Below are 13,932 nucleotides of genomic sequence, written 5' to 3'. Positions count from 1 at the left end.
GCCTGCTACCCTTTGTATAATCAGTTATAATAATACCCCATCATTAATTAACGTTAAATCTACCTTTTACCATATCCGTATTTCCACTACCATAATTCAGTATTTTCTACTTTCCTACTGGCAATTTATCATTAAGCATCATTTTAATTGACATGCCAATAACTAGCAATAGAGAGAACATTTCCCAAAGCATGAACATTTTATTTAAAACACTTGTAAGAACCAGTTAGGACCAGAACAGGGTCACAACATAACCTGTTGTACGGTTATAAATACGGTTATGCCCATATTTATCTCCAACTTGCCTCTGAAATGTCTCACTTCACTTTACTCATCTTTTACCAGGCCTCACTTGGTTATTGTCAGCTCTGTTTTTAGGAAATAGGTTTTTGAGCCTGCTTACATTTTCAACACATTTTTATGTAAACATAAGCATCATCTCCACAGGCTACAACATGGGCTGACTAAGATCACCACACAGGGTGTCTTTAACAATGCAGTCATGGAAGGGACCACTGACTGCCCTTCAGACCCCTGGTTAGCTCCTCAGATGGATTACATTTGGGTAGCTTAATCTTCAAAAGAGTAAGGCTGATTTTTGCTAGCTGAGCGTCTGTGTAGACTGTGTAGGGTAACACAACTCTCACTAGCCTGTGTGGGTGAGCGTCAGGGGGGCCAGGCAGGGTAGCATTGTCATGTAGAGTCTGTGTCAGCAGCTGCATTGAGATGGTGCTTTGAGTCATAGAGATTCAAGTCCCACACGAAAAGTTTCCCTTCTTGCCATTCTAGACTATCTAAGGATCGATCTCAGGTATTTATCTGGCCCCATCACCGCACTGTCTCAGCACCTCATCATCTTTGATGTACTTATCCTCCCAACCCCATGTGAGGCAGGGCTGGGTTGTTATCTCTGTTTTGCAGACAGGAAACTGAGGCACAGAGAGACTTGCCCAAGCAGGGCTCAAGCATAATGTTTTCGGGCCCAGTACAAAGTAGTAACACAGGCCCCCTGTCACACACATACCACAATCCCTCGTCCCATACATACAATCTCATGAGACTTACGACTGCTCGATCACTGCTTCTGACTGGCTCCAGCAAATCTTACAGGATCTGGACCATAGATGCAGGAAAATAAATTTCTATCAATATCCTCAGGCATGATCTACAATTTAGCCTCAATTTTTTCCTCATGGTAATGGGGGTTGCAGCCTGGGCCGGGTCCCGCAAGGCCTTTGGGCCCCAGTAAAGTGTACCCTTTTCCTCCCCCCCACGTGGGGGCCCTGTGTCCAAGCAGGGATTGGAAGCCCTTCCCCCAAGTCTCAGGCTAGCACAGAACCACTGGCCCATCCTTTTATTCCAGGAGAGGAGCCTGAACCAAAAGCCTGCCCGGGAGCTGCCCCAAGCCGAGTAGTTTGCTTCGGGAGCCACACCGGGCACCTCTCCGCAGGCTATGCTGTGAGTCAAGGCCAGCGACGGCAAGGCCTCAAGCGCAGTGTGTGTGCGGGTGCAGCCGGTGTCTTCATCTGCTGGAGGACCCAGGCCAGCTTCTGTGATGGCGAGGCTGAGCACCTGGCTGCGAAGGCAGGAGACAGCGGGAGACCTGGTACACGTGGGAAAAAGAATTGGGCCGTGTTATACCATGTAAATAAATAGCACGGACGTGCCCCTTCCCCCCCACTCTGTGTATGTAAAGAGGCGATGGGGGGAGCCAGCCACTGATGTCACAACTGTGGCATTCAAGATAGCTGGCACCGAGCCCCGACCGAGGGGGGGGGGGGCAAGCGTGAGGGAGCGAGACCAGGCTCCGCTTATAGAAGAATTACTGGAAGCCGGTTTCTATAAGCAGATCCCCATGAAAAAGACTGCACGGGGTAAAATAAAACCTCCCACCACTCTGGAGGAGAGAAACAATGGCCTCTGGAAAAAACAGGTGGTAAAAATAGAACCAGGGCCCAGGGGACTGACCGGCTGGGGTCCTGTGGCCACCCACGCAGTAATATTTACTGGACGTCTCGTGCCGTCGCATCACAATTGGACCTGTAGGAGCAGTGAGTTATTAGTAAGAGACTGGTGCAGACTTTTTGGCAGTTGATTTCCAGTAGCTGCTGATAAGATCAGCTGGTAAAGGCAGGGCATGTGTTTGTGCAGCATTAATAGGGTTGCCAACGGGCCGGTATTACGAGGAACGTCCCTTATTTAAATAGAAGATTGCCTGTCCCTCGCTAAGTCAGCCCAGGGTGCCTGCCTTTTATTCCTGGATTTCAGCATATTACAAAGATTCTCATTATGCACAGCCCGTTTGATTATGCCTGTCCCTTCCAGTGCTGTACAGTCGGTGACGTTAGACGGTGTAGTAATGCTGAATCAGTCCCATGAACCAATGTACCTTATAGCGCCGAGGTTCCCAAACTATGGGGTGTGGAGGGGGTGCGATGAGGTTATCGGCGGTGGGAGGGGGCCACAAAGACCTGGTGGGAACACACCGAAAGGCTGGAGTCAGGAGGGGGCTCTGTCCGCCGGGGGAGGCATGCAGGGCTCTGCTCTTGGCTGCCAGGAGCAGGCTCCCTGCTCGCCTCTGCCCCCCCTCCCCCCCACAGCAACCACCACCCAGCAGTTGTGCTCCTCTGCTGGGCACATTGGCAGAGACTCTGCAAGTGGGGAGGCCACGCCCCGGGAGTACGGGCCCCCCTGCCAGGCAGAGCTGCTTCCCAACCCTGGTCCATCAGCGCAGCTCCAGGGCACCCAGCCCTGTCCAGTTGCCCTGCCAGACAGAGCCTGTGCAGGGAAAGCAGACGGGGCCACGCTCAAGGGCTGGATTCATCGGGGGCCCTGTCCGGGGGGGGGGGTCCAGAACTCACAGGTGTATCTCTCCACTCCCCTCCCGACCCTGGCACTTATTCGCTCCCGGAGCTGGGTCCCGACAGCCCAGGCTGCCTGATTGCTGCAGAGCGTGAAAGGTTTCCACCGCTGCCATGTGGTTAGTACCCCCAGCCCCTGTGGTACTGGGCACCCCACTCCTGGTCCCCATGGGTACAGGGTACTCCGCCTCCATACACCGGCTAGGAAAACAGCCCTGTATTTTTGAACTACGATGTTAGCCACCCTGTGCGGGAAGCTCTGCCCTATATCACAGAGCCTGCACCCCAACCGCCACCAGCTCGTCAGAGCAGGGTCAGCCTGGGGGGATTTCTAGGGAAAATCCGGCTCTGGCAGGAAGCGGTTTGAATGAGTTGGTAGGGGGTGCTCTGCCCTGAGTCAGTGCCCTGCGTAGGGAGAAGGTGCTGAGCTGCTGGAGGGCCTCTCTGTTAGTCCAGTCCATCCATCACTGGGGTGAACTCATGGCGGTTTTCCATCCTGTCCGTAGCAGCTTGGTATTTGGGGGGAACAGTTTCAGGGCAGTTTCCAAACTTGGTACCTGAAGTTTGGAGCCTAAAGCCCGGTTTAACTCGAAGCACCCAAGACTGGCACAGAAGTTTTCAGTGTCTTAGGACCCCATGACTGTCTTGAAACTAAAGAGGTAGCAGAACTAGATGGCCACTGAGCTCGTGAATCTATGTCTACAGAGGAGGGGTGGCTGGGGGGTGTGTGTGTGCGAATTCTGCATGTATTTCAAGAGTGGCCAAAGCATGACTAGCAGGCTGCAGCGTGGCTCGCCGCTGCCTTAATTGTTGATTCGGAAATGCAGCTCACGGAGCACGCAGTGCTTCACCTTCATCTGAGCGGAGGCGAGCGAGGTTCTCCAGGCCACAGGCCCAGGGGGAAGGTGGGTGACTGCAGTCTGCTCTGCTTCATTTGTATTGCTTGCGGCTCTTGTGCTCATGGCAAGCTGCTGCGGTGGCGCTTGGGTGGGCAAAGTTGGGACATCCCCGGGCTTTGGGATTGGTTGAGACAAACGTGGGGTTCCCATCCAAGGTGGCGGAACGGCTCTCCTGACTGCCGTGCCTCGGACTCCCTGCACTGGGAGGGCGTCTGTGGAGGGAGTTAGGTGTTGGTTTAAATTGTAGGAGGGGGCGTCAGGCAGGAAGGGCTGCACAGAGCCTGAAACTCCCGGCAAACTCCTGCTTTCAGCTCCGCACTGCGTGGCGGTAAACAGCACGCCTGCCTTGGCAGGGCCTGGGACTGGGGAGCTCCCAGGGGCTGCAGGTGCAGCCGCATTGTTTGAGCTGACATAGGATGCGCCAGGCAAGGTGGGGTGGTGGCTTCCCGGGGCAGCTGTGCGTGTCTGTGCACTGTTTACAGCAACCGGCGCTTCCACTGAAACGAAATCAAACCACCTGGGAGGCACATTCCATTCCCCCCCCCCTCGGAGGAGAAGCGTGATGACCTTTTTCTCGTGGCTCGCCAGTCAAACTCACACGTTCCCCTCCTGCGCCAGCCAAGGACTCAACTCCCGGCCCATGGGACTTGAGAATCTGGGTCCTGATCTTCCCTGCTCTGCCAGTAAATCCAGCCCAAATTAGACTTTCTTCCTTTGTGACATCAACCCCCTTCGCTCCGCTCCCTAGCTGCCTCTTAGCTGCTGTCTAACTGTGGTAGCCCAAGGAGAGAGGCCGTGCCAACACGCAGGGGGTTTTGTGAAGATCTTTCCCCCTGGCACCTAATCTTAACAAGTCCCGCTGGATCTTCTCAGTTGCTTCTGACCTGAACGGGAGCTCTAAGTCGGGAAAGGTTCTCCTGACTCTAGTAATAGAAAGAGTTTGCGCTCTTTGCACGGCAGGGTAAATGGAGAGTGTGGGGGTACTGCGGGGTCCAGTTCAAGATAGCACAGAGGGGCAGACTTAACTGAGGGCCTCTAACAACAGGGATTGGGTCATACACGCATCAGCTGAGCATAGTCAAGGTCTCCTTCTCTCCTCCAGCGACCCCAGAGAACGGATCTGGCCTCTTCCGTCCCTGCCTAGGTCCGGGGCAGCTGCCATGAGGTGCCCAGCCCAGAGGCAGAATGGGACCGAGCCATACACTTTTGATTTGTTTCTTGCAGTGGATGTTTACTTTTAGCTTAATCTGCAGCAAAAGTAGCCTCAGCTGAAAAGCCCTTGTCTGCCCTGTGTGGTCGGCCAATGTTCTGACAGAGTCGTGGCTCGTGTAGATGTGGATGTGAGGTTTCTTCCTCTCCCCTGCTATCAACTCAGGCCCAGCCCGCTTTCTCTCCACTTCACTGCACCTGTCTACAGTAAGCAGGAGTGATATGATCCCCATTCTTTCCTCCAGATAGGGAGCTTCCAACTGAATGTGTCGTCTGCGGGAAGAACCGCCCCACCTGAGCGGAAGGTGCTGTTTGTGATCATCTGTGACAAGTATTGTGCAGTGACGGTTCATTCGGCGGCTCTCGACCTGACCTATGTCACGGTGAGTATTGTACAACCCTGCATTACACCCAGAAACGTGTTAGCAGCATTGCGCAGAACTCCCGAACACACGGGACAGTCATACGTAATACCAGATGTGTTCCCACTCCCGTTCGCTTGCTCGGAACTTTTTCAAACCAGTTCCGTTGGGGCTGATGTTTTCCAGGCTCAGTCTTGCTCCATGGAGAATTTTCTGAGCATGTTTGAGTAAAGTCTGAGCCAGCCCTTGCTGACCGATGCGAAGATGGAATGTCTGATTAGAACAGCAGGGGAAGGATACTTCACGAGCGCCACACTCAGCTCGCGAGGGCAAGTCGGATTTAGTTCAGACTTTCCCCACAAAAACACATCAGACTGGGCTGAGACCGCACCTGGAGAATTTCACTCACAAGGAATTTGCTTGAGACAGTTCTGAGCTGCTAGAAGAGGAGGGGGGAGAATGGAAGCTGGAACCCCACCTCCTACTAGCAAATGGGATAGTCTCGGAGTAGCACTGCGTACTGCTGGGGGGGAGCCTCCTTCTTAGGTCTTGTCCCCCGGTCAGAAGGGAATCGGATGAAGCTCAGCCCATGGTGGGGGAGGTGGAGCCTCTCACATCTCCAAGGTCTGGCCCTCCGTGGTTAAAGAGCAGCATTCTGTATCTTCATTATTGATTTGTTATCATGGCAGCACTTAGAGGCCCCAGCTGAGCTCAGGGCCCCATTGTGCTAGGCACTGTACACACGGAGAGTGAGAGGCAGTCCTTGCCTGGAAGAGCCGGCGGTCTGAATATACAAGACAGAGGGTGAGAGTGACTTGCCCAAGGTGACCCAGCAGCTCAGTGTCAGAGCTAGGAATAAGACTCAGGTCTCCTTATTCCCAGTCCAGTGCCCTATGCGTTAGAATACGCTGCCTCTCCAGTCCTCCTTGGCTGAAAGGAGGGTGGCCACAGTACAGGGCCTCCAGGTTCAGGGACATAAATATATGAAAAATGGGGACCCCTTGGGCTCCCTGTAGGGCTGTGAAGGCTGCCCCAGCCAAGAAAAGGAGCAGATGTCACTGTGACCGATTCAGCTAGGCAGGTGAAGGACAGTGCATTCAAAGAGAGAAAGATCCAACCTTCTTCTTCTTCATGTTCTAACTAGAGGCAGGCTGGAGGTGAAGTGTTAGGTGCAGGTGCTGATTTCCCCTGACCCCCACCCCCTGGAAAATGTGTATCTTGGGTGTTGGGTGTCCCTAGAGTGAGTACACTCTGTGCTGTTCCGTGATCTTGGCCATGTCAGTGGCAGAGGCAGGAATAGAAGTGGGGCTGGTTCTGCCAACTGGCCAGGACAACAAAATGCTCAGAATCTGTGTGTGTGTGGATTACTGTGGCCTGATAGGGACAGACATTTGGAAGGATGACCCCGTGGTTAGGGGGCTAGCCTGGGGCTCAGCAGACCTGATTTCAGGTCTCAGCTCTGCCACAGACCTTCTGTGTGACCTTGGGCAAGTCACTTATTCTCTCTGTGCCTCAGTTCCCATGTGCAAATAGAGGATAACAGCACTGCCCTGCCTCGTAGGGGTGTTGTGAGGATAAATCCGAGATTGTGAGGCACGTTGTGGGGGACATATAAGCACCTTAGCTAGATAGAGCTGTTGATTTGCAATCTGAAGAGCCCGCTCTGAAAAGAACTCTGGAGTTCTGGATCTGCTCACTAGACAATACTACCTCACTCCATGGCTACAGTCAGTAACATGAATGTTGTTGTCACTAACATGTGCTGGTGCCTTGACTCCCTAACCCCCCAATATCTGACTTTGCTTCCCTTGGGACTCCGGTCCCTGACTAGTTCCACACCAGCTCCCTTCTCCTTACAGGGAGGGAGGACAGCTGGGGACAATAAATCCCTTACAGGGAGGGATATGTTACTAAAACAACACCAAAGTGTGCCCTGGATCGGAGGGAGGGGAAGAGAGCGGGAAAGAAGGAGAGAAGGAAATCTCTCTCTCTTGTCTCGGTCTTTCTGGCTCCTGTGTCCCATTGTTTGTCTTCGTCTGTCAGTCGATTTTTCTGGCAAGAACTGGAAGCAAACAGCTGGAGGCATCTGGGAGGGCAGCTCAGCTCAGCTCCTCTGGCAGGGTTGTGCAATGGGCCCCATGGAAGGGGGAGTTCTTGGCCCGTTAGCTGCTGGCTCCTGCCACAGCTGGAAGAAATTACAAACCAAGCCCCCCCAGGACCCATTGGTATTGATAACAAACAACAGGGGCTGGAGGTGGCATGTGATCCCATCAGAAACATGTGCGCTGCCTCCACGTGACTGAGGAAACAGCCCAGCTGAGAAGCCAAATCCTGCACCCCTCGTCCTCCTCCTTCCTCCGCAGCCGGAGCAGTTGCGAGTGCTCCAGGAGCCGCTGGGGCCGGGCCGGGGACTGGAAGGAATGCGGAGCTGGGACAGGAGGTGAAGCAAGGACTGTAAGGGCCGCACTGGCGGTTAGGCAGCAGGGAGGGGAGTGGCCAGGCCATTTATCAACAGCCCTGGCACAGCTTGTGTTTGGTGCCAGAGGTGGCTTCACAACTCAGGGAGCATTTTGTGGTTAATAAAGGCTGAGTTGAAAAGGCCCCCACTTTTCTCATGGGACCAGGGCCCTAATACCCTACAGGGGAGGGAAAGAGAGGCCCTGACTCCCCCTAGACCCAGAGAGGGGGAGATCAAAGCCCCATACACCCAGCAGGTGGGAAGGGGGGCCCTGAGTGCGCTACATCTAGCGATGAGCCCGGAGTCCCATGCACTCCACGGTGGGTCCCGATGCTGGCAGCTCCTGAGCCCCGTGCAGTCAGTAGCAGGCCCTGAGCCCCCTTCCTCTAGGACTCAACCCCCTACGCCCAGCCTCGGTTGGCCACGCTGTCTTGCATCCCTTTCCCACGGCTGTTTAATGTGAAAACACAGGCCTAGATTCCCCCACCCTCAGCGCTCCCCAGTGCAGCACCCGCTTCCCCAGCAGGACACAGGCACCTGCACAGCCCGGGGGGACCCCCTGAGGAAAGCGTGGCAACGCGCGACTGGCTCCTGGGCCAGGAGGGCGCTCGGGGGAACTTGTCGGAACAGCCCTGAGCTGGGGCTCGCTGCGGAGGACACCCTGATGCTTCGCAAAGGCTCCGCTCATCTTGCTTGTGGCTAGCAGGGTTGGCCGCCAGGCCACCGCAGCCCAGCTGCTCTCAGGGCTCCCTCGCTTCTTCCTCCTCAGGAAGCACTAACTGCCAGGGCCCCTCATCCAGCTGCATCCATCCCCTTTCTACAGCTGCCTTCCTGTTAGCAGTGCCCCCTGCGGGGCCTTTGGGCCCCTGCCCTCCTATTGGGAGGCAAGCCAGCCCAGACCCAGACAGCAGCAGCTGCCCCGAAGCGTTGGGGCATGTGGAACTTCAAAGGGCCGCATGAGGAATGGCAGAGGAAGAAGAGAACAGCTGGGTTCATCCTCCCGCCAGCCTGAACTGGAGCTTGGCGTGCTGCAGGCATGGTCTGCTTGGGAGGTCCTGGCCCGCTCTTCTCAGGGGTCTCCCCATATGTGTCCCTGGCTCCATAAGGTGTCCCTCTGCCTCCCTCTGTCTGTCTGAGTCGGGAGAGGCACTGTCAGAGTATTAGCAGTGTGTTAACAGAGTATTAGCCTGTGAGATCCTCTGTCTGCAAATGGTTTTAAAATCCCAGTCCCCTGGGGCAGCCTGGTCCATTCCCAAGGCAAAGATGGGGCTCGTCCGAAGCTCGGTGTTGCGTCCCGGGATAAGCGTTGCCTGCTGGAGAGGACTTAGCAGCATCCAGGGCCTGAATCCCCCAGATCTCCACCTCCCTGCACATTAGCGCCGCAGCGTCGTCCCCCCCGCAGCTCCGTGGGTGTCTCGCTGACACCAGGAAGTGGCTTCTGGCCACTGTTCCGTGTGGGACAGATGCTGCGGCCATTTGTGCCCCTCACCCTGCTCCCGGAGACGCCCCAGTGGGCTGTGTTGGCAGAATGACTGCCCCCGGCAGAGCACCTCCTTCCTTCCCCGGCTGGCACACTGTCCCCATGTGTGCGTGGGGTCACGCAGCTCACCCCTCCCCCAGATTGCCCCCCCAGCTGGCCTGTCTCCCGCTGCCTCCCGCAGTGACCCCTCCCCCTTTGGCTCAGGCCCTGCACCCCCCTGCCCTGTTCTGCTGCCTCCTGCGGCGGGTCCTTCTCTGCAGCCCAACGCACCGTACTTGGCCCTGGCTGGCTTCCCTGGCTGGCCCTGGATCTGAGCGGAGGCCCAGTCTGAGCAGCAAGTGACGCACAGAACTTGAAAAAGCTCCCGTTTCCTCTGCCTGTTTGGAGGAAGGTCCGGGATGGGATTTGGCTCCAGCGAGCTCAGCCGGGCTATGAGCTTTGTTAGCAAAATAAACCTCCTTCCTATTTGCGTCTAATAATAAACCGGGCTGACAATGGGGGCGGCAGGGGCAGGGTGCACAGTGCTATCAGATCAAACATGGCACCACTCCTGCTCGCGGCCCCTGGCTCCATTCAACCCCCCCCCACGCTCTGTCCGGGGGGGGGGGAGTGACTGGCCAGCCCGGCTCTGGCGCACTCTCCCCGGCCCCCCTCCCTGGCGTTTGCTCACCCGGCCAAGGTGAACCGGGAGCTCAGACGGCCAGACCGGCTGGATGCTGGGTTCCTGGAAAATCCCCATGCCACGCCAGCTGATTCAGCCTGCCTGTCGGGCGCCCAGCCCCGCCGCTTACCAGCACCCAAGCACAGCCAGGCTGCTTGCGTCTGAGGGGTGAGCCTGCAGGGCTCTGGTCACCCCTGTGGGAGTTGTGCCGAGCCAGCGGGGCATCCAGGGCAGGGTGTTCCCTACAGCCAGTGACTGCGCGGGGCCTTGGTTTCTGGTTGCTTGGTCACCCTTGGGCCTGATTTCCAGAGATGGGGAGCGCTCACAGCTCCCATGGACCCACTGGGGTGTTTGGGTCTAGCCCGATATTTGATAGTTTCTATGCTGTTGCTGGGTTTTTTTCCCTCAGCACAACAGCTTTCTCAGCAGAGCGCACATCCCGACAAGAAATTTGCCCCTACGGGCTGAGTCCGCCAGCGGTGAGAGGCTGATGCTGCAGGTGAAAGAGCATTATAAGAACATCACATCCTTCACCGAGCTGGAAAACCCCCACTGGATCCACTTCCAAGTGGGCAAAGGTGGGTCCTGGAAGAGCGCGGGGCCTGCGGCTGAGGTGATGCCTCAGGGAAGGACATGGCCCTCTCCCTCCTTGGCGGGCCATCGCTCAGGCTTTAGGCTGTTAAAAGAAACGGGTCGTTTTTACAATGAAAATCCACGTGGGTGAAACACGTCTCGACTCGGGAATGGACTTTCATTGAAGGCTTAATAAAGACCCGGCAGTTTTCGGGGGGGGGGGGGGGTGTTTGTTTGTGTTTGTTTGTTTGTTTGTTGGTGCTGTGGCCTTCCTCACAGCAGTGTCCTGTCCACGCCAGCTGGCGTTTCAGCAGCTTGAGCGTCCACACAAGCAGGCGTTCCTTCTCATCGCTGCCTGCCGGAGCTGGTTTGGAGCGAGTCCGGCGGAGGCCGAGTGGGGACGGGTGGAAGGCGTCTCTATAGGCAAGATGCCTCGATGGCAGATTGTGCCGCTGGCAATCTCAGCGCCGTGTGGGTGTGTGTGACCCACCGCTCTGACGCCCGTGGAGCTCAGGGAGTAAGGGGCCAAATTCAGCCATGGTGTAAGCGGCTGCCCCTCTCACTGGAATCAGTAGACGCTGGGACCATTTCTGCCAGGGTGCAATGTGACACCCCTCTTCCCCCGTCTCTCTAGTCACAGCGTGGAGGTGAGGGGGCTGGCCGCCCAAGCCAGACATCGCCAGTGCTCTTCTGTCCATCTTGCTCCGTCCCGTTCCCTGGCCTGGCGGTCCCTGCAGCTCTGCAGTTCCTCACGCTGGAAAACATGGTTGATTTTTCTTCTCTCTCCCAGATACCGCCAGTCCTGAGGAGTGCATCGTCCAGCCTGGATTCAATGCCCGGCAGTACCTGCAGACCGAGGTCTTAGTCCAAGAGGTTAAACACTGCACAAGCCCCAATGGGATGAGGAGGAAGGAGGCTCACATCTTGCGCGTGCAGCAGGGCCCAGAGGAGCCCAGGTAATTAGTGTGCCGCCCAGGCTGGCATCGTGAAGGCCTTCTCCGCCGTGGGCTGCCCCAGCAGAACTCACCTGAGGCTGTCTGTGAGCACGTGGGGCAGGCTCTGCCCTGGAGGCTGGCCCAGCAGTTGGCCTGAGGTTAGGGTTAGGGTGGGAGGTCCATGGGGCCGGGAAAGGTGTGGAGGGTCTTGAAACCCTCTCTGGCTAGGCCCGTGTGTGAGGGGCCTGAAGTTGGCAGGGGCTTTGTTAGCAGAAGAGACCTGCTTTGCGGGGAGGGTCGGGGGGGGGCCGCATCCCCTATGGAGGTCTTTGTCCAGGGTCTGGCTGTGATGGCCAAGAAGGTAGCCACAGAGGAAGGCCATGTTGGGTCACGCTCCCACCAGTTTATTCTGTTGTACCGGGGTTTCCGTTGCAGCGCTCAGCCCGTGGAGGTGAAGATGAGTGTGGTCTGTCCCGAAGGAAAGCCGCTGCAGGAGCTAGACATGCTGCTGGTCCTCCAAAGCCGACCCAGCGTGACCTGGAACATTCATATAATACAAAACACCGTGAAGATCTTGGTAAGGCAGCAGTGAAATGTTGATCAAAAGCTCTCGCTTCTATGGTGCCTTTCAGCTCGAAATGTCTACAGGGGGCCACCCCACCTGAAAAGCAGCCACCTCTGGGGCAGAACGCAGCAGTTGTTTTATAGCTCACAGCAACGCTGCAGAGCACTCTGGGCTGGGGAGTGAAGCGTTCTGCATCCAGCTGAAACAGCAGGAGGCATTTAGGGAAGCAGAATGTAACTGAGGGAGAATTTGGCCAAGCCAAGGAGCTTAACAACCTTAATCTCTGTGGAAAGCGTCCTGGGATGTTCACAAGCCGTAGGCCGCCAGCACTTCTGGCCAGGGCGCATACGAAAAGTGGTACCTGCCAGCGGCACAGTGCCACCCCGGGCACTGGCTCAGCACTGACTCGACCAGAGGAGCACCATGCAGAGGTTAAAGTCAGAGAGAGTGGAAGGAAACGCCGCTTCCCCTCTTCTCCTGGGCAGCGGCAGGGGAGGCACCGTGATCAGGAAGGTTTTCCCAGGGCGAGGCTCATTCGTTGCACCGCGGGCATGCTGACCCTGGCGATTGCCCCAAATACGGGAAACTCGACTGCATAATTCGCGCTTTCCTGGGGGGGGGCTCTCTGTCTCTGGCCCCCCGCTCCTGTTTTGATCTATTTGAGCTATTGGCGCCACCTATTGACTCCCCAGCGCTATTGCCTGTACTGGAGAGCTCTCTCTCCAAGTACCAGCCTGGCCTACATGGGTCCAACGGGCTCCTGGCACCAGAAGAGAGCGGCTGCTCCGAAGGGACAGGCCACTCTCACCTGGGCAGCAGGGGGCATTGCAGCCCTGTTCTGCAAAAGCACAGCTTTCGTTTTGCCAGAGGGGCTTCGGTCCCGTGGGAAGCGGACATCCCTGTGGGCTGCACCACGCCGCCAAGTGGAGCTCCTGGCCTCCTGCCGGCTTCGTCTTGAGGCTGGCGAGGGCTAGGAAGGCTGCAGAGGATGCACCCGATTGCGCCCTCATTCAACCTGGCTGAACGGTGGCAGGCCCCCCCTCCCCCTCTGCTTCAGCCAGCTCTGTGAGGGCTCGCGGCTCAAAGACCAGCATGCAGCAGCCCACCCCCACCCTCCCACCAGCACATCACGGCCTGTCTTCTCCATCTCCTTCCCTCCTCATTCGCGCCCTCCTGCTTCTCCTTCCACAGACCTCTGGGAGTTACTCGATCTCCAAATTCTTCCCCATGCAAATAAATGGCAGCGTCCTCCCTGACAGTGAGCTGGGCCTGATCGACTTGGCCCGCCAGACGGGCTTTGATGACATCACTTCATATGCGGACATCCCGTCCGCTAGCCACGTGACCCTCCAGCTGCACAGATGTGGTGAGTCTACAGTAGACGCTGCCTGTTAACCCCCCGTGGCGGGCCCACGTCAGCTGACTCGGGCTGGAGTCCAGGCTCTGGGACCCTCCCCCACTGCAGGGTCCCAGAACCCGCGTTCCAGCCCATGCCCAGACACCTGCATCACAGCTAAACAGCCCCGTATTGCAAGCTGGAGTCTGCTGACATGGGCCAGCCGTGGGCGTTTAATTGCAGAGTAGATGTACCCTAAAGGCACCCCAGACAAAACTGCTAGGTGGCTCAGGGGGTTGGTAATGGGGGGTAGAGCCTCTCACCCCTGTAGTCACTGGTTCAATCCCGGCCCAGCTCAGTTGTGACTGAGGGAGGCTGTCATCTGACGGCTCTTTGGTGGGCTCAGTCCAGGGCCCGTTGACCTAGCGTCTGCATCAGAATTTGCGATAATTGTTTCCCTTATTAGCAGCCTCAACCGGATTGCCCAGGATTGGCTGGGCCATGGGGACTGGCCTGTCGCCCTCCCCCCCACTCCAAGAGATGGCTCCCTCCAGCTCAGGGTCATGGCCCATTGGTGGGGCAGCATATGGGAA

General features: G+C 56.8%; 1 protein-coding gene across 1 annotated transcript in view; it reads left to right on the top strand.

Annotated features, from left to right (window-relative positions):
- Nucleotides 1-13,932, top strand: part of ENG (endoglin) — a 49,795-nt gene that overhangs the window by 22,153 nt on the left and 13,710 nt on the right. The window contains exons 3-7 of the mRNA XM_067542119.1: nucleotides 5,215-5,352; nucleotides 10,340-10,508; nucleotides 11,294-11,459; nucleotides 11,874-12,015; nucleotides 13,195-13,369. Of these exons, the coding sequence (XP_067398220.1) occupies nucleotides 5,215-5,352; nucleotides 10,340-10,508; nucleotides 11,294-11,459; nucleotides 11,874-12,015; nucleotides 13,195-13,369 (790 nt within the window). The remainder of the gene's footprint in view (nucleotides 1-5,214; nucleotides 5,353-10,339; nucleotides 10,509-11,293; nucleotides 11,460-11,873; nucleotides 12,016-13,194; nucleotides 13,370-13,932) is intronic.

The sequence above is a fragment of the Emydura macquarii genome, unplaced genomic scaffold, assembly GCF_026122565.2.
Source record: "Emydura macquarii macquarii isolate MOO-44397 ecotype Brisbane River unplaced genomic scaffold, CSIRO-AGI_Emac_v2 contig_691, whole genome shotgun sequence".
In the NCBI taxonomy this organism is placed as follows: domain Eukaryota; kingdom Metazoa; phylum Chordata; order Testudines; family Chelidae; genus Emydura; species Emydura macquarii.
This window is presented reverse-complemented; position numbering and strand designations above follow the sequence as displayed.